Source organism: Bos indicus, chromosome 23, assembly GCF_029378745.1.
Source record: "Bos indicus isolate NIAB-ARS_2022 breed Sahiwal x Tharparkar chromosome 23, NIAB-ARS_B.indTharparkar_mat_pri_1.0, whole genome shotgun sequence".
Classification (NCBI taxonomy): domain Eukaryota; kingdom Metazoa; phylum Chordata; class Mammalia; order Artiodactyla; family Bovidae; genus Bos; species Bos indicus.
Window position 1 is genome coordinate 45,060,645 of NC_091782.1, and position 24,525 is coordinate 45,085,169.

At 47.1% G+C, this 24,525-nt stretch overlaps 1 protein-coding gene across 6 annotated transcripts; it reads right to left on the reverse strand.

Annotated features, from left to right (window-relative positions):
• Positions 1-1,676: 1,676 nt before the first annotated feature.
• On the reverse strand, positions 1,677-24,088 carry SIRT5 (sirtuin 5). 6 transcript variants are annotated; one of them, XM_019986121.2, is made up of 9 exons: positions 23,984-24,088; positions 18,096-18,228; positions 16,309-16,442; positions 14,810-15,035; positions 13,012-13,099; positions 12,181-12,234; positions 10,749-10,872; positions 10,108-10,223; positions 1,677-2,174 (listed from the first exon to the last, which is right to left on the reverse strand). In XM_019986121.2, the coding sequence occupies exons 2-9, from the start codon at positions 18,208-18,210 to the stop codon at positions 2,099-2,101; spliced, it is 933 nt and encodes a 310-aa protein (XP_019841680.2). In that variant the 5' UTR covers positions 18,211-18,228; positions 23,984-24,088; the 3' UTR covers positions 1,677-2,098. The 6 variants fall into 6 exon arrangements, with proteins under 6 accessions (XP_019841680.2, XP_019841678.2, XP_019841679.2 ...); XM_019986119.2 differs by having other exon boundaries at positions 18,096-18,245; XM_019986120.2 differs by lacking the exon at positions 23,984-24,088 and adding an exon at positions 23,002-23,701.
• Between the last annotated feature and the right edge of the window lie 437 nt (positions 24,089-24,525).

Sequence of the window (24,525 nt, forward strand, 5' to 3'; positions counted from 1 at the left end):
AATGAATAATCCCTACATAAATTTTGCAGTATTTTCAATTTGCTTTTCCTTTTCTCTTGGAAGCATCTCCTAGCTTAAAAACAAGAAGACCAAAACACAAACAAAAAGTATGAAACGGAACCAAAAAAAGCTACGGGAACCAATGGCCTAGTAGGAAGGGGTTTACAAAGGATAGTTCTGAAATATCTGGGCCTTGGTCAGATAGAAATTACAAATTAAAAATACAGTCAGGCTTCCTCCACCAGTGTACTGGCTTCCACCACTGCTAACACCAGGGCAATGTATATAGAATGCTCTTTTGAAAAGCTCAACAACAAACCTATTAGAAGGGAATGATGGTATATTAGGTACAAAGAAGTGTTAACTGTTAGTCGCTCAGTCGTGTCCGACTCTTTGTGACCCCGTGGACTGCAGCCCACCAGGCTCCTCTGTCCATGGGATTCTCCAGGCAAGAATGCTGGAGTGGGTTGCCATTCCCTTCTCCAGGGAATCTCCCCAACGTAGGGATTGAACCCAGGTTTCTTGTGTCTCCTGCATTGCAGGCAGATGGCAACCCACGCCAGTACTCTTGCCTGGAAAATCCCATGGACAGAGGAGCCTGGTAGGCTACAGTCCATGGGGTTGCAAAGGATCGGACACGACTGAGCGACTTCACTTCACTTCACTTCTCTACCATCTGAGTCACCAGAGAAGCCCCATTTTACATACCGAAAATACATTATAAGTCCCCTCCTACCCATGCAAAGGATCCTTGGCATTTATTAAAAGGTGTGACTTGCAAATGCAGCACAAACCTTTATGTCACCATGTGGCTTCTCCGAAAGCCAAGGGTGTGAGAGTAAATGCACTTTTGTAAGGGCCGGAAGTGATGTCACCCAGCTGCATAATCCCTGGGGAGCGCACCTGGTCTAAGGGAGTTAGATCTGTCCGACCTACCCACGCTGGGTACTGACAGCCACTCCCCACATGGGTCTCTGGTGCTTGCTGACAGCGGGGATCCCTGGATCTGCATTAGGTGGGGGGAGTTGAAGGGGGAGCTGTGTTCTTCCTACTTTACACAAAAGGTACTCTGAGCATACACTTTTTAAGTCCCATGGGAAAAACTCCCTTCCAGGTTCCGTGTCTGGGGAAGCTTGGCGGACCCCGCAGGGTGTGTAACAGTGAGATGTCCTTCCGTGTATATGATACTGAGAAGCAGCCCACCATCGTCTCTCCCTTTCCCCTCGGCTCTGCTCCATTTTAGGCAGCTTTAGCCCACCATCGTCTCTCCCTTTCCCCTCAGCTCTGCTCCGTTTTAGGCAGCTTTAGCCCACCATCGTCTCTCCCTTTCCCCTCGGCTCTGCTCCGTTTTAGGCAGCTTTAGCCCACCATCGTCTCTCCCTTTCCCCTCGGCTCTGCTCCGTTTTAGGCAGCTTTAGCCCACCATCGTCTCTCCCTTTCCCCTCGGCTCTGCTCAGTTTTAGGCAGCTTTGTTTGGTGCAGCTATATTTGTGTCATTCTTTTTTCTCATTCTGATTTTCTACCTTGCTGCTCATTCTCTCTTCCATCCTTGCATGAGTTCTTATTGTAAGCTATCCCCACCCCGAACTTGGAGTAAAGCAGTCAAACAGATAAACACTGAAAAGAAAATGTCCCAAACAAAGACAACTCTTGGGCTAACATTTTAGTACAATAAATTACCTGCATAGAGAGTGATTTTATTTTCCACCAAACCTTGCGCAACAATCAGAAATACCCACGTTTTACCCCTCTGTTTCTATCTTTGCCCAAATAGCAGAAACGCAATCAGGAGAATCACTTTGTTTTAGACAGTCTAATCACAAAGTTACCCAGTAACCAACCAAACACATCAGACTTATGTTCAGGATCAAAGAAAATAACAGGAACTGACTTCAGAAGTCCTGTGACTTCTCCTTCTAAACACGGTTACTACTGTTGCTTCCAAGTCCCCATCAACCATCAGCAGTTTGGATTCCAGCCCAGCAATCAAAAGATATTTTCAGACTTTCCAGTATTTGGCTCACCATCCACAAGACTGCCTCCCCTGCTGGTGGCTTGGTACTTAGATGCGCTGAGATTTCTTCCTTCCCCAGGATGGCTATGAAACAGTTTCAGTTTCATGAGGAGCGAGGGCTTCAGGAAGAGTCGTTCCACACGGCCCCTGGAAATGAAACCTGAAACAGAAGGACGAACACAGCAAAGTTATGAGCAAAATGAGCATTCTGCTTCAGCAAGTCAACTTTCTTAGTTACAGCCAGAATAAAATCCAGATTCTCATAGGAGTCTTAGGCATTTTGGAGCCCAGTTCTTTCATCGAGTTTCTGACATCGCCAAATGCAGACACTTCAGTATGGGTTGGCACCCTCATTCCCAAGGGAATTTGGGAAAGCAATTGCTTAGAATTTCAGTTCAGTTCGGTCACTCAGTTGCGTCTGACCCTTTGCGACCCAATGGACTGCGACACTCCAGACTTCCCTGTCCTTTACTATCTCCCAGAGCTTGCTAAAATTCATGTCCATCAAGTCAGTGATGTCATTCAACGATCTCATCCTCTGTCGTCCCCTTCTCCTCCTGCCCTCAATCTTTCCCAGCATCAGGGTCTTTTCCAGTAAATTAGTTCTTTGCATCAGGTGGCCAAAGTATTGGAGTTTCAGCTTCAACATCAGTCCTTCCAATGAATATTCAGGACTGATTTTCTTTAGGATGGACTGGTTGGATCTGCTTGCAGTCCAAGGGACTCTCAATAGTCTTCTCCAACACCACACTTCAAAAGCATCAATTCTTTGGGGCTCAGCTTTCTTTATATTCCAACTCTCACATCCATACATGACTACTGGAAAAACCATAGCTTTGACTAGACGGACCTTTGTTGGCTATGTTATGTCTCTGCTTTTTAATATGCTGTCTAGGTTGGTCATAACTTTCCTTCCAAGGAGTAAATGTCTTTTAATTTCATGGGTGCAGTCACCATCTGCAGTGATTTTGGAGCCCACAAAAATAAAGTCTGCCACTGTTTCCACTGTTTCCCCATCTATTTCCCATGAAGTGATGGGACCGGATGCCATGATCTTAGTTTTCTGAATGTTGGGTTTAGAATTTAGGTGCCTATAAATGAGAATTTTATTTTAAGGAGGAAGGAGAGACATGATTGTATTTTGTGACTGTTTTGCCAAACCCATAACTGTAAGTTTTATAAACTCTTACACAACTACATAAAAGCACCTTCACTGGTACTAAGGACAAGAGAAAATGAACCTCGTACACCAAGCAGACCATAAGGATCTTAACTGAGTCAGCTGGCTCACGCTAATCACTGAAATTCACAACTAGCCCTGACTTGTAGTTAAAAAGTAGGAAAAAGAGAAAGATCAAAGAAAGAAGAGGGAGAGAAAAGACGAAAAACCAATGATTTCTGCTTCCTTCAAGGGAAAATACTTATGACAGGAGGAAACAAAGAAACCAACTAATTCTACTGTGTTATTAATAAATGAAAACCAGCTGAGCATGATTTAAAATTAAAAAAAAAAAAGCATCTGGTCATATTACTTATTCTTGATACAACACAGATCAAGAATGTTCCCTCTGTGCCATGAATGGACGGCCTTGAGCAACTGGCATTTCTGATCCTTCTGCCTCCCCTCCCGCAGCCCCACCCCATCCCCACCACCCCCAGCACGAGGAAGGCTGCCCACTAGAAAGCTCCTCCCAGCACAGTCCCTTGAGGACTTACCAGGAAGCACAGCTAGGCAGAGAGCACTCAGGGACTTCCCTCGACTTGCACCTGTTCTTTTGTGCACCCCTATCCACATTCATCCTCCTCCCATTTACCAAAGCAAGCTGCACCTGACCTCACCCATCCCAAATCTTACATGGTGCCTCTTATCCCAGAATGTGAAAACTTAACCGGCTGCCAAACCAAGGGATGTTTGAAACACTGCTGTGGATCTGAGAAAACAAATGGTTTCTAAAGACTGGGTGATATATACAAACAGGGCCACTTCATTCTTGCTTCCAGTAAAACTGAAAGAGGCTCTTACAGAATTGCCAAACAGATCACTAAAGTTGATTCAGGAGGACTCTGGACATTTCAGCATATAAGATGGAAAGTGGTCCAAAATCTGAGTGGCCAGAACAAAATTCTTTCATGCCCGGGATTTATGTGGCCCAGGTTTCTGAGTATTTTATGTATGGTATTGTTGTTGTTCATTGCCAAGTCGTGTCCAACTCTGCGACCCCATGGACTGCAGCCTGCCAGGCTTCCCTGTCCTTCACCATCTCCCAGAGCCTGCTCAAACTCATGTCCATTGAGTCAGTGACGCCATCCAACCATGTGGTCCTCTGTCGTCCCCTTCTCCTCTTGCCTTCAATCTTTCCCAGCATCAGGGTCTTTTCCAATGAGTCAGCTGTTTGCATCAGGTGGCCGAAGCACCGGAGTTTCAGCTTTAGCATTAGTCCTTCCAATGAATATTCAGGACTGATTTCCTTTAACATGGACTAGTTTGATCCCCTGGCAGTCCAAGGGACTCTCAAGAGTCTTCTCCACACCACAGTTTGAAAGCATCAATTCTTTGGTGCTCTGCCTTCTTTATGGTCCAACTCTCACATCTGTACATGACTACTTAGTTTTTGCTTTTCTCTATAAAAAGAAAAAACTAAGAATTACAGTTGCCATTGAAAAGGTAAGTGTTTAGCTTGGAAAATCTGGGCTGCCACCCCTCAGACCAGAAATAGAGACACAGATACTCAAAACACAATTCCCCCCGCCCCACTCCAGGACAAGCTGCCAGGGTCACAGCAGCTCCCTTCTTCGAGCGACCTCTGCTTTGATGCTCACTAAGGAAGTCTGTCCTCTCAAGTCACATACTATCAGACACTTCACTGTTGGAAATGACGGCAGGAAAGAATGAAAGACTCCCGTGCCTGCAGGACCTCAGTCACTTGGCCACAGAGAAGCAGCCTGACTTCCAGCCCAGGCAAGGGGTGTCCGGGCCCAGTGTTTCACGTCCACCTCCAAGGTCACAGGACCCTGCAACCACATTGCAGCCAGAGTGGATCTAACCCCTCTCCACACACACGCACGCACACCCACACCCACACACACGCACACACACAGTCCTGCTAGCTGCTGAGTTGATCAAAAACGGCTTCACTGAAATTTCACCTAAACTCAACCCTCCTTCCACATCCTACAGTAACTCCATCTTTTCCTCTGTTTGGAACACGCAGCAGGGCTCTCTGGGGTCCCCTGCGCTGCGGTGATCAGGAAACTTGATCTTCCTAGGATACAGGTTTGTTTCCCACGACCACAGGCCTATTAGGGCTGCAGCATCATGAACCCTGCCTCCTTCTAATGCTGCGCAGTACTCAGAGTGGATATGTATATGTCTCTGTTAGTCACTCAGTCGTGTCCAGCTCTTTGCGACCCCGTGGACTGTAAGTCGCCAGGCTCCTCTGTCCACGAGATTTCCCAGGCAGGGATACTGGAGTGGGCTGCCATTCCTTTCTCCAGGGGATCTTCGCAACCCGGTAATCGAACCCAGGTCTCCTGCATTACCAGGCAGATTCTTTACTGTCTGAGCCACCAGGGAACCCAGTGGACACTTGAACTAATTAAAAAACCTCATGCTCCACGCATCTACTAAGAGATGCACTTCCTATAGTTTGACTTTTACGGGATTATTAACCGAAATGTATTATTTGTTGTTTTCAACAACTACAGACGATAAATTATGGCAGTGATAATTCCATCCAGAGGAGCTTTTCCGTGGAACAAGTTTTAAGAAAACTGAGAATAAATAATTCATATACTTTGAAGCAGAAGTATAAAAGGATAGTCAACAAAAGATTTTCAAGCATAAAAATACATTAGTAAAAATTTCTGTGGTAGAAATAGGATGGATGGGGATACAAGTTTAAAGAGAAAAAGAAAAAAATGTGAAGGTTCTCACTGTGAAAAACCCGCTTACATATTTGTTTTCTAAATAATGATGGTGGGTGTCAAGTTGCTGCGTCATTCAGATTCGACAGGATACAATTAAAACCAGGACAACAGCAGCTTTACTTTTAAATGTCGGTATTCTATTTCTAAGGCTTCATTGGTGGCTTAGTGGTAAAGAATCCGCCTGCTAATGCAGGAGACTCAGGATAGATCTTTGGGCCAGGAAGATCCCCTGGAGGACATAGCAACCCACTCCAGTGTTCCTGCCTGGAGAATCCCATGGACAGAGAAGCCTGATGGGCTACAGTCCATGGGGTCGCAAAGTCAGACTCGACAGAGCAACTAAACCACCACCAGCAGGAGGATTATGAGTATGATTTATGCAACAAAGGCGAGCCCCAATCTGCAGATTCCTACTCAAAGGCCTTTGGCTCTATCAAAAAAAAAAAAAAAAAGGAAATGAATGCCCATTTATGCTTTAAATGAAAATGAGATGCTTATGTGTCCTTTTTTCACTATTCTTGCTTTAAGTGACTGTTTCGGTTAAGGGCCAACTGGGGCCCCACTGCATGGACTAACAGGGTCCTACCAGCTACCTGACGATCTAGGCAGGCAGAGCACTGGCCTTCCCCATCAGATGCGGCCAACCGTAAATTACAAGTAACCTCTGCACCCTCTTGAGGAGTACAAACGTAAAGAAGAAACCATCTATGAAGCTGTTTTCTAGCTAAGAGTTCCTGAGACTTCTACACTCCGCCTGCAGGGCGCTGTCTCTGGGGACACGTGCCCCGCACACAGGTGACGTGCCCTCCACACACACTACTGACCACCTCCACCTCCTGGAGCCCCCTCCCCGCCCCTCTCCACACACACTGGCCCCTTGCTGTCCCTCGGGCCTCCTGGGCTGGCTGCCACCTGGGGCCTTTGCCCAGGTGGTCCTGGCACCTGGCAGGCTCTTGGCCCAGAGGTCTCCTCAGCGAACCACTCCTCCTCCTCAGTGTTGCCAGACCTCTTCTCTCTGAAACCCCCACCACCCACTGGATCCCTCGCCCGCCTGCTCCCCCTGCCCACTTCTACCTCTGCTTTTTCCCACAGCCGGATCCCACCTCTCATGGGCCACACAATTTGCATTTATTATCTTATCGTTCACTGTTTGCCCTTTGCGGCTAGGAGGCCATTTCACGTGGTAGGATTTTATTTTGTTTACTAATATATCCTATCCCAAGCACTCAGAACAGTATCAGCGGTAAAGAATCTTCCTGCCGATGCAGGAGACGCAGGTTCAATCCCTGGGTGGGGAAGATCCCTTGGAGAAGGAAATGGCAACCCACTCTAGTATTCCTGCCTGGAAAATTTCATGAACAGAGGAGCCTGAGCCTGGTGGGCGACAGTCCATGGGGTCGCAAAAGAGTTGGACACGTCTGAGTCACTAAACAAGAACAAAGTCTAGGACATAGTAGGTGCTAAATAAACACTTGTGGACTTGGACTAAATTCCAAAGTTTAGAGAAATGGAAAGCTGCACGACTGGGGGTTGCAGGGAGTGGGGGGCCCACTGTCCTTGGAAGGCCTTGCACACCAGTCCTTTGGGCGCACTAATCCCATTTCTGCTTCAACAAATACACAGATCCTTACATGCCAAAGACCCCTGGGGTTGAGAAACAGTCAAAACCCTGATGCCTAAATCCCCAAATACCTAGTCTAATGGTTTCTCAGAAAATCATCCAAGATAACCATCTGGGACAGGGGAAATGACAAAAAACAAAACAGGAACTAATTAACACCTTGAAAATATTAACACATTTCGATGGGAGGCAAATACCATGACTCTGTTTCTAAATTAGAATTGGGGCAAAGAATCCAAACAACTTGGGCAAGGTCGAAGGAGTCTTGCGAAATCCAAATTGAAAATGTAGGCAGAAATAAATAAATACATAAAATGCAGGCATCATTTCCTGCAACCTATTTAGGTAACAAATCAGGTGAAAAGGCAGTATTATTTCAATTTTCATTTTTGCTACTAACCTAGAGCTGGGGCTGGCAAAATGTTTTCTGTAAAGAGTCAGAGACTTAATGTTTCATCTTTGCAGGCCAGACAGTCTCTGCTGCAACTCCTTACTTCCATTGTTTAAGTGCAAAAGCAGCCACAGACAATATAGGAACATGTGGCTGTGGCTGGGTGCCAATAAAACTTTATTTACAAAAATGTAGTGGTTGAGTTCAGAGAAGGCAAAGGCACCCCACTCCAGTACTCTTGCCTGGAAAATCCATGGACAGAGGAGCCTGGTCAGCTACAGTCCACGACGTTGCAAAGAGTCGGACATGACTGAGCAACTTCACTTTCACTTTTCACTTTCATGCATTGGAGAAGGAAATGGCAACCCACTCCAGCGTTCTTGCCTGGAGAATCGCAGGGACGGCGGTGCCTGGTGGGCTGCCATCTGTGGGGTCGCACAGAGTCGGACACAACTGAATCGACTTAGCAGCAGCAGTGGGTGAATCTGGCCTACAGGCAGTACTTTGCTGACCTCTGACCTAGGCTAGAGTTCAGCCAACATCCGTTACATGTGAGATGTGAGAAATTTCGGCCTTTGTTAAGATGCATGTTTAAACCAGCTTCTCAGTCACTCTGGGTTTGGTTCCCTGTTTGAAAACCCAAGTAGGATGAGAAGATGACCACCCACGCCTCTTCTAAATGTCAGCTTTGATGATGCCCAGATAAAAGCATTGCTGGCTTCACTGGTCAGTTATACTCATCTGGGAAAATTCCCAGACGTGGTGGTACAGAGGGTCTTGGCTTCCAAAAAGGTCCACTGAGCATCTGTTGTGGTTCCTGCGGCTGGTGCTGTTCAGATCTGATCAAAGTCTCAGACCAGAAAGAGGCCTGTTTATTTGAACAGAGACACTGCAGGTTTTCAGGATGGGAAGCTGAAGAATTTTTGTTGAAGATGAGTAGCAGCTGAAGCAGGTTTGTGGTTTTGGGAGGCCCAACTTATGAAGTGATATCATTATACTCCAAGAATTTCGTCTGAACTTGCAGGGAAAACTGCCAAGTTCATTATCCTTTCACGTGAAGACGTACACAATGGATGAATATCAGAATCACCCAGGAAGCGTATAAAAGAGGGGGCCCAGGCTACACCTTACACCAGTTACATCAGAATCTCCTGAGTGGTACCGTCATCAGATTTAGAAAAAAAATTTTTTTAAGATTTTTTATATGTGGACCATTCTTAAAGTCTTCATTGAATTTGTTACAATATTGCTTCTGTTATGTTCTGGTTTTATGGCCAAGAGGCATGTGTGATCTCAGCTCCCCGACCAGGGTGGAACCCACACCCGCTGCACTGGAAGGCCAACTCTTAACCTCTGGACCACCAGGGAAGTTCCCAGTCATCAGATTTTTTAAAATACGTAGTTGAGGTAAAAGTCACTGACTTAGGTAATGACAAGATGCTTCAGTAACATTTTACATTTTACTTATTCATATTGATGTATTAGTTCATAGTGTACCTTATTCTGGAAAGGAAATGAGACTATTAAGAATATATAAACTACATTAAAAGGGAAGACAGAAAAGCAGGGGTGAAAAAAAGCAAGTAAAACAAAGGAGATGTAAACTAGAGCCTAGACTGAGACAACATGTGAATATCCTACGATAACCTGTACTTCCCACACAGATTTGCGGGGGCAGGATCAACATCATTAAATGGCCACAGGTACAAACATTCTTGGCAATAAGACCAGAGAGGATTTGCCCAGGGAGCCCCACGGAGAACAGCGGGTGACGGAGTTGTGTGTGGGTGTCTCCCTGGCTTGCGTGCTGAGTCTGCAGCTGACCGGCATCTAAATGCCATTACTATACTTAGCTTCAACGCATGAATAAGAGTAAAGTCTAAAGCATCAAAGAAGAACTTTCAAAATGTGAAAAACAAAAACCCTTTAGCAAACTCCCTGTAAAAAGACATGGCTACCTCAGTCTACAGTTAACGTGCTTTCTTCCATCAATCTACAACTAACACGTTGTTTTCTTCCCTCAAAGCAACTACAGACCAAATAAGAAAACACAAACTCTGTGTTACAAAACCAGGACAGCAGGTAAAATCTGCTTGGATGACCACGTCCAAACCCGCTCAGCGCTGTCCGCCTCCCACCCTGGTAACCCCGTACCTGAATCTTTCGGTGGCCGGGGTGGTTTCCATGTTGAATTCGGCCACTGGCACGCCGCGGGCTGACACTTGGGGGGCAAACATGGCCGCGGGATAGACCACGGAGGAAGTCCCCACCTACCGAGCAAACAGACGGAAGCGGACAAGCGACCACACGGTGGAGAAGCAGCGTCTTTGAAGAAAACCTTAACAGAAACTCAGACCAGTTTGTGGCTGCTGGTGTGAGGGAAGGTAAGCTGGGCGGGATAAATGGAGAATGTCTGGGGGACAAGAGGGGAGGGGGAGGCTCCCCTTTGGCTGATCCCTAGAATTTAGGAAGGATTTTTTTCATGTTTAGTCACCAAGTCATGTCTGATTCTTTGCAACCCCATGGACTGTAGCCCTCCTGTCTCCTCTGTCCATGGAATTTCCCAGCACGAATACTGGAGTGGGTTGCCATTTCCTTCTCCAGGGGATCTTCCCGACTCAGGGATCAAACCCACGTCTCCTGCCTTGGCAGGCAGGTTCTTTACCACCAGTTACCTGGTATGAAAAAGAGAGCTGAGCTCATGGCAAGAGTGGTAAAGAAATGATCTGATCATCACCCAAATTAGTTTTAGTTGTCTCTGCTCTTTGAAAAGATCAGGGAAGGCCGTGACTTACCACTAGACACAGGTCACAGAGGGCCAGCTCTTTGTCCACCTCCTCCAGGATGGCAGGGTCCAGGTTTTCTCCAAACCACACCACGTGAGGTCGCAGCAGGCCCCCACATCCTGCCTCTTCACACCTGTAAGAGTGTCATCCTTAACCCACTCCCAAGACCTACTCTTGAGAAGGCCTGCCTAGGTGGATCAGGGGAAATCATAAAGTCTCTATTGTGTCCGGATGCACTGGGGTGATTTGTTGGCGAATGTGTCTCAGCCAACCTTGAGAGACATAGCTTTCTCTTTCCCAGTTACTTCCTTCCACTCAGGCACAGCCGTGCTCACGGTTAGCTGGACCCAGGAGAACTACTGGACTCAGACTTGCCTTCAACACACAAACCACTTGCTAATGTCATCAATGACCTCCCTCATCTTCTCTCAAATTCACCTCTCTCTTGCCTTGTCGGTAGCCAAGTTCTCCTGTGTCAATTTCCCAAGATCTCTCGTCTTTCACTAGCTACTACCCTAGGTCATCTCTAGTCAACCTATTTATTTACGTTCTAAAATAATCTCCCTCAAACTCCATTTTCATCATATTAATTGCCTAATCAAGTTTATTTTAGATCAAAACTTTAGAATTTAGTCATGAAAACTTACTCTTTTAGGTCAAAACTCTGATTTTAGTAATGAAAATCCTTATTAAGAAAAATTCAAAAGGTTAAGTAAACCAGAGAAACGTTAGCATAATTGCTCCTTAGGGAGTAATAATGTACTTTCACACATTCAGTGCTCTGAGTAGCTCTGCAGCAAAGCAAGATGCTTCAAACTTGGTTCACTCTAGTGGTTCCATATTTATTTGGGCATGTGACATCTTTTTTCTCCGAGTAGTGCCTATCAACATCACGTGGATCTACTGCCTTATGAAACACTTTGGGGAAGGCCATTTTAAGGTCAAGTTTTGAAAAATTGACATAAAAATCTTTCCAGGGTTTTTTGCTATTGCTAATCTGCACAAATTCTGCTCGGTCCCATAACTTTACCTCTGTGAGACCTCCTACGGCCTCCATAGCCCTGGATTAGTAACACTGATGAGGAGGAGAAGGGGAGGAGGACAGTAGCTGAGGCTTCCCGACCAGTTAGGTCCGAGATGCCAGCCACTATGCTTCACACACGCCAGGGGAATGTGTACAGCACAGCAGCTTCTGAAACGTTCCAGACCTCAAATGATCCCACCACAACACAGAGGAGAAAGGGAAGGACAGATGAACTTCTCTTAAGCCTGGTTTGGTTCACCCTTTGTCCTTTCGCCCTTGACCTCATGGGTCAGGGCTGGTTTCTGCATTGGCATGTTTCAGAGGCATCTCACCAAGTGAACTTAGATTTTGACTCCTACTAATTTTCTTTTTTTTTCAAACTGGAGCACCAACACAGATCAAAGTCGTTTTACTCACCGGGGCAGTTTCTCCACTGGGATTCCGGCATCTTGAGTTTGGGGGTCTGGAGCCCTGAAGTAAGTAATATGAGAAAAGAAAAAATGTCACTGGTGTAATCAAAGAACATAGAAATAAAATAACCCATAAGATTGTCTTTGCCCGGCCATGTATGGCACAAAACTCCTGATGAATACACACTGGCTTATAAGAGGATGAGGAGGGTAGACACAAACGATTATCAGTGGTTCTACCTCAAGAGAGGGAATATGTATGGGAGAGCGGGGAGTAATACTGTTGTGCTAAGGAGAGTTTCATGATTTGCATCATATATGTCACTGCAATTTCAATCACCTGCAATGATATTATATTAATAAGTTACTTGTATGACTTATACCAATGGCTAGGTAGAATTTTTCTCAATATTTTGAGTCTACTCTTAATTTTTCCCCCAATTATAATATTTACAATAGTAAATGTTCACCATAGACACTTTGGAAAGTTCAGAAAGATATAAAAAAGAAATCAAAATTGCCATACTACTACTGTCCCTGTTAATATGTTGTTGATTTTCTTCTGGACGTTTATCTATATACAGATACATCAACATGGTGAGGGTGGATGTGTGTTTAAATACAAAGTTGGGATCATAATGTATAGAGTTAGAGCCTGTTATTTTCACTTATTTTAACCTGTGAGCAAAATATTTCCCTTACAATACAGCTGTACTGTCTCTAGCTTTATGTCTCATAAATATACATGGGAGTCATAGATAAATGTTCAATTTCTTCATGTTTATAGTCAACTGAAGAGACAAAACAACACACCTATTCCAGAGTGCAGTATAATTACCCTTTTCCTGATAAGGCTGGACAAATTGGACTCTTATAGTTCTCAGCCACAACTCCACAAGAGGTACATCGAGTTTTAAATAAGCTACCTGAAAAACACAAGTTGAACAAGACCGGAATTTAGTATAATCGGGAGCAACTGACTCCACGTCTAAAAGAATACAAAATGATTTCGTTTCTACACATCACTTTAACAAATGCACCCATCCCAGCTTTCATGGGAAACATCAAGGCATGCAGTGAGATGGAAAAAGCCAGAACACATGCCCTCCTGGACTTCGTAATCTGGAGAGGAGCAGGGACAGGAAGTAAGTTACTGCATGACCAAGGAGCTCTCTGATCACCCCAGTGTTCAGGTGGAATTCAAATGTGCAGCAGGGCAGAAGAAGCCAACCTAAACCTACGGGCAGGATTTCCTGAGAACATGCCTGACAGAGGCTAGTAGCTTGGGATATGTTTTACAAAATCTTAATTTTGACTTAGTAAAGCTTAAATCTTTTCTACAAAAGCAGCTCAATAAATAATCAACTAATAAATGAAGAAAATAATCATTAAAACTAGCAAAGACTTACTGAGCTTAACCCATAAAAGGTGACCTCAGTTCACCACATGGTCACCATGTGCCCAGCGCTGAGCAGGTCACATGGCAGGGGACACATGCTGGTCCATTCTCTCCAGGGCTCCGTCTTTGAGAAACCACCCCCTTCTCTGTCCCACGCCAAGTTGATGGAGCTGTCAGTCACGTTCCCCAAATACAAGCTGGGGCACAAATTCCAGACTGGTCTAAGTGTGGCATCCTGTCCTCCAGCAGGAGTGTTTGGTCAAAAAGGATAATGATGGTCAGGCCATCCAGAGATTTATTTTCTGAGGAGATGGTTAAACTGGAGGAAGGGAGCGTGCAGCCCCACTGGGTCACTGCTTCTGGAAATTCTGCAATTTGAAATGCATTTCTTTGGACTGAATTTTTGTAGAGTATTAAATGGCTTCTATGGATGGCTCAGCAGTAAAGAATTTACCTGCAATGCAGGAGATGCTGGTTCAGTCCCTGGGTCAGGATGATCCCCTAGAGAGGGAAATGGCAACCCATTCCAGTATTCTTGCCTGGGAAAGCCCACAGACAGAGGAGCCTGGTGGGCTACAGTCCAAACAGTAGCAAAGAGTTGGACACAACTGAGCGGCTCAACACAGCATCACAGACTATCAAATGCCCTTGGGAAGAAATTCTGGCATACCCATTTATGCTCTTGTGTAAACAAATTTATTTGATTTTCAGTGAGAAGAGGGAAGAGGAGGGTGTCAGTGAAAGCTGAGAAGGGAAACCAGAGGGACCCCAGACAAGCTCCTCGGTGTCACAGACCCAGTGGGCTCCCAAGAGGGAAGGTCACTAAGCTGGCAGCCCCCTTAAGGCTCCAGGGTGGAGGAGGAACACAGCCAGAGCAGACAGTGCCCATGGTGCAGGGTGGGACAGGGACAGTAAATGGATCTCCCAGGGATGCCAGGCCTTCACAGCCTGAATCCTGCTAGAGCCCCAGCCGTTCAATGGCTCAAACCTCCCACTTCCCGGCGCCCAGGTGGGGGTGGAGTGGGGGCCATCTGGGAGCACAGGGCCCCCTCAACAGGACCCCCAGGGAGGGGAGAGCACGCAGGGATGCAGACCTGCATGGCCAGGTGGTCTGCGCACCAGACCCCGGGGTCCTGGCACCATGCTGCTCTGACTCGGTGGACCCAGCTGGGCCCCAGCAGAACGTGTGTTTTCAAGTCTGGTTTCCCCTTCCCATGGAAGACTGAGGGCCTCTCACCATGGATTTCCAGAAGGTTCTTGGTGCCAGCCTTGCGGTGCAGCTCGTCGATGTTCTGGGTGATGACCACCACCTGTCGGCCCTGCCTGTGCAGCCGGGCCTGGCACTCGGCGATGGCCAGGTGCCCGGCGTTGGGCTCCGTGCTCTGCACCACCTCCCGCCGGTAGTGGTAGAACTCCCACACCTGGGACGGGTTCCGGGCGAAGGCCTGCGGGGTGGCCAGGTCCTGGGGGGCAGGCAGGAGGCGGGGGTCAGGGGGGAAAGAAGGGCTGATGCTCTGAAAGCCGGGCCGTGAGGGCACTGGACTTGGGTGGGAGGACACCCCCGTGCACCCTTGGCTGTGGGCAGGCAGGCACACAGTTCCGGGGGGGTGTCGAGGGAACACGTCCATGTAGGTTCACATGGGCGGGGCCCAGGGCTCCTAAGGAGCCCTGGAGAAATTAGGTTTAATTTCCCCAGCAAGATCGTAACCCGTCCCATCTTCCACTCAGGTGAGCTACAAACATAGAGCAACACATGGGAAGGTAACTTAGGCTGGAAGCCACGTTTTCATGGAGCTCCACGTGACATGATAGCTATCTCATTTATCCAGGAAGAAAAGTAAAATGCAAAACACCCAACTGAGCTATAATGGCCATAGTGGGAAAACTCGGTTTTTATAACTATAATTATAGGCGCACACACACATACAACTACACATTAAAAAAAATATACATTATAGTAATAGGATATATAAAATATACATTTTTAAAAGTACGATTCCTCCAAACTTCCCTGATGGTACAGTAGATAAGAATCCACCTGCCCAATGCAAGGGACATGGGTTTGATCCCTGATGAGGGAACAAAGATCCTGCCTGTGTACAGCGCAGCCAAGATAAATAAATAAAAATAAATACTTGACAAAATAAAGTAAAAAAAAAAAAAAGAAATGTTATACACCTTGACTGTGGTGGCAGTTGTACCACTATATATACATCTGTCAAAACTCACTGAACTGTACACTTAAAATTGGTGATGTTTATTGCATGTATGTCTCAATAAAAATTGAATTTTAAAAACTCCATGCCCCCAGAGAACTTATATTCTAATGACTTTTGTACAAAGTTTTGAGCATCAAGGCCTAAGCCTTTAACAACTCAAGACTGGTTTTCATTTTGAAAGTTCACAGGAACTTTTAAAAAATGTGTAATTCTTAATTTCAACATAAATAGAAAAGTAATGAATTATGCTAACCAAAGTGTCCCGGTTCCACTTTGGTTACCAGAGGAAATCCAATTGTTATCTGAATAAGGATAATCAATACACGCCGAGAAAGAAAGAAAAGAGACGGCTTTGCTGAGGTTTTAACCCTATGGACTTTGTGTCTATGCCAAAAAGAACAGGATAAAAGGGTCACAGTAAATTTCAAAACGTTCCCCTCTGATAGAGATTCTGAGTCAAACTGCTAAAAGGCTTCATTCAGAAAGAGCCTTTCAGAGTTCTGGAAACATTACCAACCTGGGCTTTCCATTTTCTCCAGTAACCTCCTGCTCCTCTGAACGTTGGAACCCCACTCTCAGCACTGATGCCAGCCCCGGAAATGACGACTATGTGCTTGGCTTTTGCAAAACACTTCCGGAAGTCAGCCATATCTAAAGAGAGGAAAGTCTTGGTCAATCCAGGGTTTCATTTGGACATTTACGTCCCAGTTCAAATGCCTGTATTTTGAAACTTGACCTTGCGTGAAATTATACTTTTAAGATAACCAAATAAAAATCTTCCCATGCAATGAAGATGGCCCTGTGCACCTAATATGTGAGAGTACAGTGTTTGCAGAAAGGGGTGGGGGTCTGGGGTGAACAGCCTGAGCTCTGAGCTCCACTCTGCCCACTCCCCCCGCAACCCACCATCTCCCATGAGTGGGATCCTATGTGAACCGCTGACCCTCTGCTGTCTGGGTCTCCTTAGCTGTTACACGTGCACAAGCATGCTTTCCCGAGAGAGCGGGGCTGCTGTGAGAATTAAAAAAGGCTTCCCAGGTGGTACAAAGGTAGAGAACCTGCCTGCCATGCAGGAGACGCAAGAGGCGTGGGTTCAATCCCTGGGTTTGGAAGATCCCCTGGAGAAGGAAATGGCAGCCTGCTCCAGTCTTCTTGGCTGGGAAATCCCATGGACAGAAGAACCTGGCAGGCTACAGTCCATGGGGTCGCAGAGTTGAAACTGACTGAGCGCGCACACGCGCACACACGCGCACACACACACACACACACACACACACACACAATGAGTGGGAATGTATCTTCCTTCTTAAAAGTAAAAGCAAGCTTGTGTGGTGTGAGGGCTGACCTCAGGCCCACTGGACCCCAAAAGTGTCCCTTCCTCCCCAAATTCACTTCCCTTGGAGGATCCTGCTAATTCCAGCTTCCCTCAGCATCACTACCAGGGTGAGGATGAGAGCCCCTCCCCATGAACAAATGCTCCATCCCGCTCTGGACACACTCTCCTTTACAGCTTAAGGGAGACTTGGTCTTTTTAACAAGATGGCCCCAGAGACCTGGGGTAACAGAAGGGGACTGAACGCACAGAATGACACGGCAGCAGGGAGTCGTGGTCACAGCCTGAAGCTTGCGCCCCAGGACACAAGGGCTGGCCCTCCATCTCCAGGCATCCTCCTGCCCAAGCTCAGACCCACAAGGGCGGGAGCTCGCCTTCCATGAGGGCTCCCTGTGTCCAGGCTCTGTGCCAAGCACTTGGGCATCACAAGGTGGCCTGAGCCAAATACCATCATCCCAGGATAAGGATGAAGAGCCAGACTGGGAACTGCAGTTGTCTCTCCTGGCAGCAGAGACTGGGTCCTGGCACAGCCTGTGGCTCCCGCTGTCCCGGGCACTGCAGCTCTGCAGCCCTTGTGCACGGGATAAGGAAAGGTTGTGTCCCAACCAGCCAGGCCTGAGTGGTTCACAAGCTGTGGGAGTCCCCCTCCACTCCCTGAGCCAGGAGAAGCCAGTGTGGACCAGCATTGCCTCTGGCTGGCCCAGACCACCCAGTCAGGGTCTGCCAGGCACAGGCCATCTTCCAGGTGCAGCCAATCTGTGCTAAGGCACTGAAGGTTTGAACAAGACCAGAAGCAGGTTCCTTGGTTGATGGAGCGGGCTCTCTGGTCTCCCCGGGAGACAGTGGCGACCAAGACTAACTAACTCTTGGACAAATCAAGAGCCCCTCAGACATGAAACCAGTGATGGAGAAAAGGAAGGAAGAGAGTGGGCTGCAGAGAGAGGTGATGTCACCATGTATGAAAGACCTACTTGAACTTGGACGAGCCATTGTTAGGCAAATCTTGGTTTGTGTGGAGATTGGAGACTTCAGTCCACAATACAGCTGGGAAAACAATCGGTTCCGGATGATCCAGAGAGGTGGCATCAGGTTTTCTGTGTTGCACTAACAATTGAGATGGACTTTAGAAAAACCACAAAACAAACAGAAACAATCAGAAAACACTCATATTTCTATAAATATATACACACACACACACACACACACACACGGGCTTCCCAGGTGGCACCAGTGGTAAAGAACAGGCCTGCCAATTCAGGAGCTATAAAGAGGTATGGGTTTGATCCCTGGGTCTGGAAGGTCCCTAGAGGAGGGCACAGCAACCCACTCTAGTATTCTTGCCTGGAGAATCCCCATGGACAGAGGAGCCTGGTGGGCTGCAGTCCAGTGGGTCACAAAGAGTCAGCCACAACTGAAGCGACTTAGCATGTGTATACACATACACACATATATAAAAGAATAGCCTTAACAAAAATGTTCAGTAGCAATCTTCATGGTTCACACAAACACCATCTAAACTGGCAATTTACAGTGTGTACTCTTAAGTGTGCTTGATCATGGAAAAAGTAAGAGAGTTCCAGAAAAACATCTATTTCTGCTTTATTGACTATGCCAAAGCCTTTGACTGTGTGGATTACAATAAACTGTGGGAAATTCTGAAAGAGATGGGAATACCAGACCACCTGACCGGCCTATTGAGAAACCTGTATGCAGGTCAGGAAGCAACAGTTAGAACTGGACATGGAACAACAGACTGGTTCCAAATAGGAAAAGGAGTACGTCAAGGGTGTATATTATCACCCTGATTATTTCACTTATATGCAGAGCACATCATGAGAAACACTAGACTGGAAGAAGCACAAGCTGGAATCAAGATTTCTGGGAGAAATATTAATAACCTCAGATATGCAGATGACACCACCCTTATGGCAGAAAGTGAAGAGGAACTCAAAAGCCTCTTGATGAAGGTGAAAGAGGAGAGTGAAAAAGTTGGCTTAAAGCTCAACATTCAGAAAACGAAGATCATGGCATCTGGTCCCATCACTTCATGGGAAATAGATGGGGAAACAGTGTCAGAGTTTATATTTTTGGGCTCCAAAATCACTGCAGATGGTGATTGCAGCCATGAAATTAAAAGACACTTACTCCTTGGAAGGAAAATTATGACCAACCTAGATAGCATATTCAAAACCAGAGATACTACTTTGCGAACAAAGGTCTGTCTAGTCAAGGCTATGGTCTTTCCAGTAGTCATGTATGGATGTGAGAGTTGGACTGTGAAGAAAGGTGAGCGCCGAAGAATTGATGCTTTTGAACTGTGATGTTGGAGAAGACTCTTAAGAGTCCCTTGGACTGCAAGGAGATCCAACCAGTCCATTCTAAACGAGATCAGTCCTGGGTGTTCTTTGGAAGGACTGATGCTAAAGCTGAAACTCCAGTACTTTGGCCACCTCATGCGAAGAGTTGACTCATTGGAAAAGACTCTGATGCTGGGAGGGATTGGGGGCAGGAGGAGAAGGGTATGACAGAGGATGAGATGCTGGATGGCATCACTGACTCGATGGACATGAGTTTGGGTGAACTCTGGGAGTTGGTGATGGACAGGGAGGCCTGGCGTGCTGCAGTTCATGGAGTCACAAAGAGTCGGACACGACTGAGCGACTGAACTGACTGACTGACTGACTGACTCTTAAGTGCTCTAAGGTGCCTGGAACAGTGGTTTACAAAGTATGGTTCCCAGACCAGCATCATCCCGAGATCTCATCAGAAATGTAAAGTCATAGGCTCCACTCCAGACCCACTGAAACAGGAACTCTTCAGGCAGGGCCCCCATCTGTCTCCAGGTGATTTTGATGAACACTCAAGTTTGAGAACCACAGCCTTAGAGGTTTAGGAAGGAGTTAGATGGGAGAATTCATTTGAAAAACAGGTTCTGATACTTTTAAAAAGGTATGAGAGCCACTGGCTTGACTTTGAGTCAAAATACAGTTTCTTTGAGAATGTAAATTCTAACTGAGATCTGAATGAGGCCGGAAAGATATGTATCATAACAACAAATAGGATTAAGATGAGATCATGTCAAAGAAATCTGTGAGTCTTAAAGCACATTGACTAAATCTTTATCTATCCCTAAGGAGTTAGACAGAGATAATGGAGAAAGACAAAGACACAGAGAAAGGCAATATTCAGATCCATGACATCAAAAGGGTAACTGACATATCTGACTTTTACCTAGTAGAAGAATGCAAATTGTTGGAAGAACTCAGGATTAAAGGTCTGTAGGTATAGGAAAAATAGAAAAATAACACATTTCCCAATATTTTACAATCCTTTTGGAGAACAACTTATCAAAATTACACATGCACTTTCCCTTTGACCTAGCAATCCCATCTGGACATTTTTACAACAGTGAGACTTGCACACATCCAACATGACATATCTACAGGGTTGTTCTTTAGACTATTGTGATTAATAGGAAGAGACTAGAACAACCTATGTGACCATCTACGGGGATGAGTTCAATAAACATGGACACATTCACAATGCACAGTGCAGTTGCTGTAAAAAAAGAATGCATGTATGATTCTGCCTGTATGACATTCTAGAGTGCAAAGAGTACTTATTTGCGTGTGTTTTAAAAAAAAATGGAAGAATTCCCAAGACATTAGTAACAAGAATGAGGATGAGAATCAGGATGTATGGAGACGAGAGTGGAAGCAAGGCTTTTCAGTAGCTGTGTTTCTATGCTATTTGCATTGTCCGGTGAAATGTGCTCTCCGGTGAAAGTCTAGGAACACACCTGCAGCTGAGCAAGTGCGAGGACGGAGGAGCTCAGTGAGGAGCTGCAGGCTTATTGGTGACGTTGGTGGTGGTGGCTTAGTTGATAAGTAGTGTGTCTTTTGCAACCTCATGGACTGTAGCCAGCCAGGCCCCTCTCTCCATGGGACTTCCTCGCAAGAATACTAGAGTGGGTTGTCATTTCCTCCTCCAGGGGATCTTTCCAACGTAGGGATGGAACCTGAATCTCCTGCATTGCAGGCACATTCTTTACCAGTGAGTCACCAGGGAAGCCCATCTTGATGAAGTTAGGACTCAGAAAAGGATTTGGGCTTGTGTTGGGTAAGGCTAGGGAGAGTCATGGAAGGAGGCTCTGATCTACGCTGGATGTTGTCTGGGAAGTTTCCTTTTATTGGATATTTCAGTGAACATGCTCTAAAGAGGAAGGAGTGAAGTAAAGCTTGAGCTGGGATTGGTCAAGGGGCAACAGGCCGTCCTATTAGCCAGCATAGGAGGGTGTTTTGTCATTTTTGTGGTTTACAGCAAGTTCTTATTTATATCTGGTTTCAGACCTAATTATGAAGTTGTCTTACTTTTGTCCTGCTTCATCATGATTACAGTGTAGCCTTGTTTGATGTTGGTGTCCTGTGAAATTATTTACGTTCAACAGGCCTAACAGATAGTGGCGGGTCAAAAGCTGGAAGCAAACCAAAGGCCTATCAATTTATGAATGGATAAACAAACTGTGGTTCATCCATAACAGGTATAGCTCATCACTGGATGTGTTTCATCCAGGGAAATACTATTCGGCCTTGTAGCTAAAAACTACAAGTTTAGTTTAACTAAAAGTGTAAGTTTTAGTTCTGTAGTTAAAACTTAAAAAGGTACTAAAACGCTGGAGTATTTCAAACTGCTGCTGACTGTCAACTGGAAATTAGATAAAATTCGAAATTGTAATATTAAATAAAAAACATTTACAAGACAAAAAAATCGAGTTTTTTGTGGGAATTGTTTTGCTAAATTTTCCATTAATTTACAAGATATTCTCCAAGTCTCTCAGTAAATGTGAAAACAAAGGAGAGGTTTAAAAAAAAAACTTTAAAAAAATAAAAAATAAACACCGTTTCAGAACTGTGCCACCTGAAATTTATCTCCACGGTTTGCAAACGCTCAGAAGTCTATTTTCAATATGCTTTGTTGCTGCTGTTTAGTCGCTCAGTCGCGTCTGACTCTTTTCAACCCCGTGGACTATAGCCAGCCGGGCTCCTCTGTCCATGGAATTCTCCAGCCAAGAATACTGGAATGGGCTGCCATTTCCTTCTCCAGGCTATCTTCCCAACCCAGGGATACAGCCAGCGTGTCCCGTATTGGCAGGCGGATTCTTTACCACTGTGCCACCTGGGAAACACTTTCAAGACGCTACTGCAAAGTATTCATCAGAAGAATCCTCTGTGTCAATATTTATGTGCTTTTCTGGGGGATCAGAGTGGGCAGTTCTAGCTGCCACAAACTCACAACCCAATTCAAATGCCAAAGCAAATACCCGGAGGGTAAGAAGGCCCCCGCTGTGCGGAGTCACAGGAGGAGGACATCAGTTTGTATGGTCCAAAAGCCCTCAGGGTGAAAAGTGCCCTGGGTAAAGCCTCCAATTATCCTGCCCTGATTTGACTCTCAGGTGGCAAGTAAGGCCTCAGGGAAGAAAATAAACTCATTCATTGTAGTCATTGGGAGCTTTCTGAGTGCAGAATAGGTTTCCAAACACTGATATTAGTCTGGGTGAATGGCAATCCTCACTTAACCAGGCTTTTTTCGGAAACCTGAAACTCACCTACCCAATTAGAAAGTCAGAAAAATGTCTCTATGTTCCCTGTTGAGAAAGGGGGCACCCCACCAATTCCTAAAAATACAATAATACAATACAATAAATGTAAGGTTATATGAGGAATTCGAGAGAAAAAGCATTTACAAAACATTAATTTAAAGTACATCGCCAGGGAACTACAAAAACTCCCACGGGTGTTCAATAAATACTTTTTGAACACCTATGAGCCAAACAAATGCAAAGTACCAGGCCCCAGCTATCAACACTGGGAGACTTACTTCCTCTCCCCAGTCCACCGCTGGCTCTTGTCTTGGTCACCAGCCGGCTCCACCGTGCTAAACCCAGCGGTCCACCTGGATCAGGTCCAGCCTCTGACCCCTTTGATCACCTCTCGGGGAACCACTCGCTGCTCCCGGTTTTCCTCCTACCTCGCTGGATCGCCCACCCTCCTGGGGCTTCACCACTGCACCCCGCCTCGGATGTCCAACACAAGGCTCCCAGTTCACAGTCAAGCCTCAACTCTTGAACGTTCCCCAAAAGCCTTAGGTCGCCATCCTCCTTGGCCCCCACTTCTCCCTTCGGCTCACGTCTCACACCCATACAACCCGATAAACCCCAGCAACTGTGTCCCAACCCGGCCGCGCCTCCCACGCCCATCACCCGGTCCAGGCCGCCCCATGTGCCACCCGGCCTGAAGCAGGGCCCGGAGGGCCTCTACTCAACGGGTCACCCTGCCCCGAGTCCCCCGGGCCACCCCCTCCTCCACGGCGGCCAGCAGGCCCATCAGCCCCGGGCGCTTGACTTTCCAACCTCGTTTCTGGTCCCCTCCCTCGCCTCTCCGGCCGCAGCTAGGCCCCCGCGCTGTGCCGGGAAGACCCCCGATCTCCGGCCTCCGCACGCATGTCTGCCGGGGGGTTTGGGGGCTGCCAGCTGGATCCACCCGAAGAAACGGGGTCCGCGTCCCCTTCCCTTCCTCGCCCTACCCCCTCGCCCTCCCCGTTCCCCACCCCACCTCCCCTTTCCACCCCCCCTTCCCCTTTGCCCCTTCGCCCCTTCGCCTCCCCCCAACCCTCGCGGACCCCGGAACCGGCCTATGCAATTGACCCGCGCATGCGCGCCGCGGTGGGCCGCCCCCGCCACCCCGCGCCCGCCCCGGGAGCCCCCCTAAACGGCGCCCACCCGGCCCCGCTGTGCTCGATCGCGACCCTCGGAGTCCAAGGAGGCGGCGGAGAGCACGGCCCGGCCTCGGCGCCCACGCACCTGTAGGAGGCGGGGACCGCGGTGGATCCCCGGCGCGGGGGCTGGACAACGAGCCTGGGGGCGGAGCGGCTCGAACCACCTGCTCGGGGCTGCAGCGGCCCCTATCGGAGGCCCACACCTGATCCGGCTCCCGAGCCCTGGAGGCCCTTCCCTGGGCCTGCTCGTCGCACAAGATTGTTTCTTTGCATTTCTTTCTTGGGGGGAGGGGCGGCGGGGGAAGGGACGGGCTGTTGCTTCGTCTTTGTGAGCTTCCCAGACGTGTCGTGAAAGACGTATGAGCTGCTTTCTTCTTTGAGACTGCAGCTGGACCGCACTACTTGGCCACAGAGCATGTGAAATATTGGGGTGGCTTTCCTCGAAACGCTATTTCCAATGAAGGTTAGCAGGGGTTCCCAGGCCTGCCCGCCAATGACGAGCGCTGATGCTGAGATCCTTTCCCTGCGTCGGAAGGGACCAGTTTCCAGGCCTCGAGTACTCTGTGATCTCCGTGGCTCCCCGGGTCTAATCGCCCTTAAAAGCAGTCATCTTTCTTTGTCTTTGAT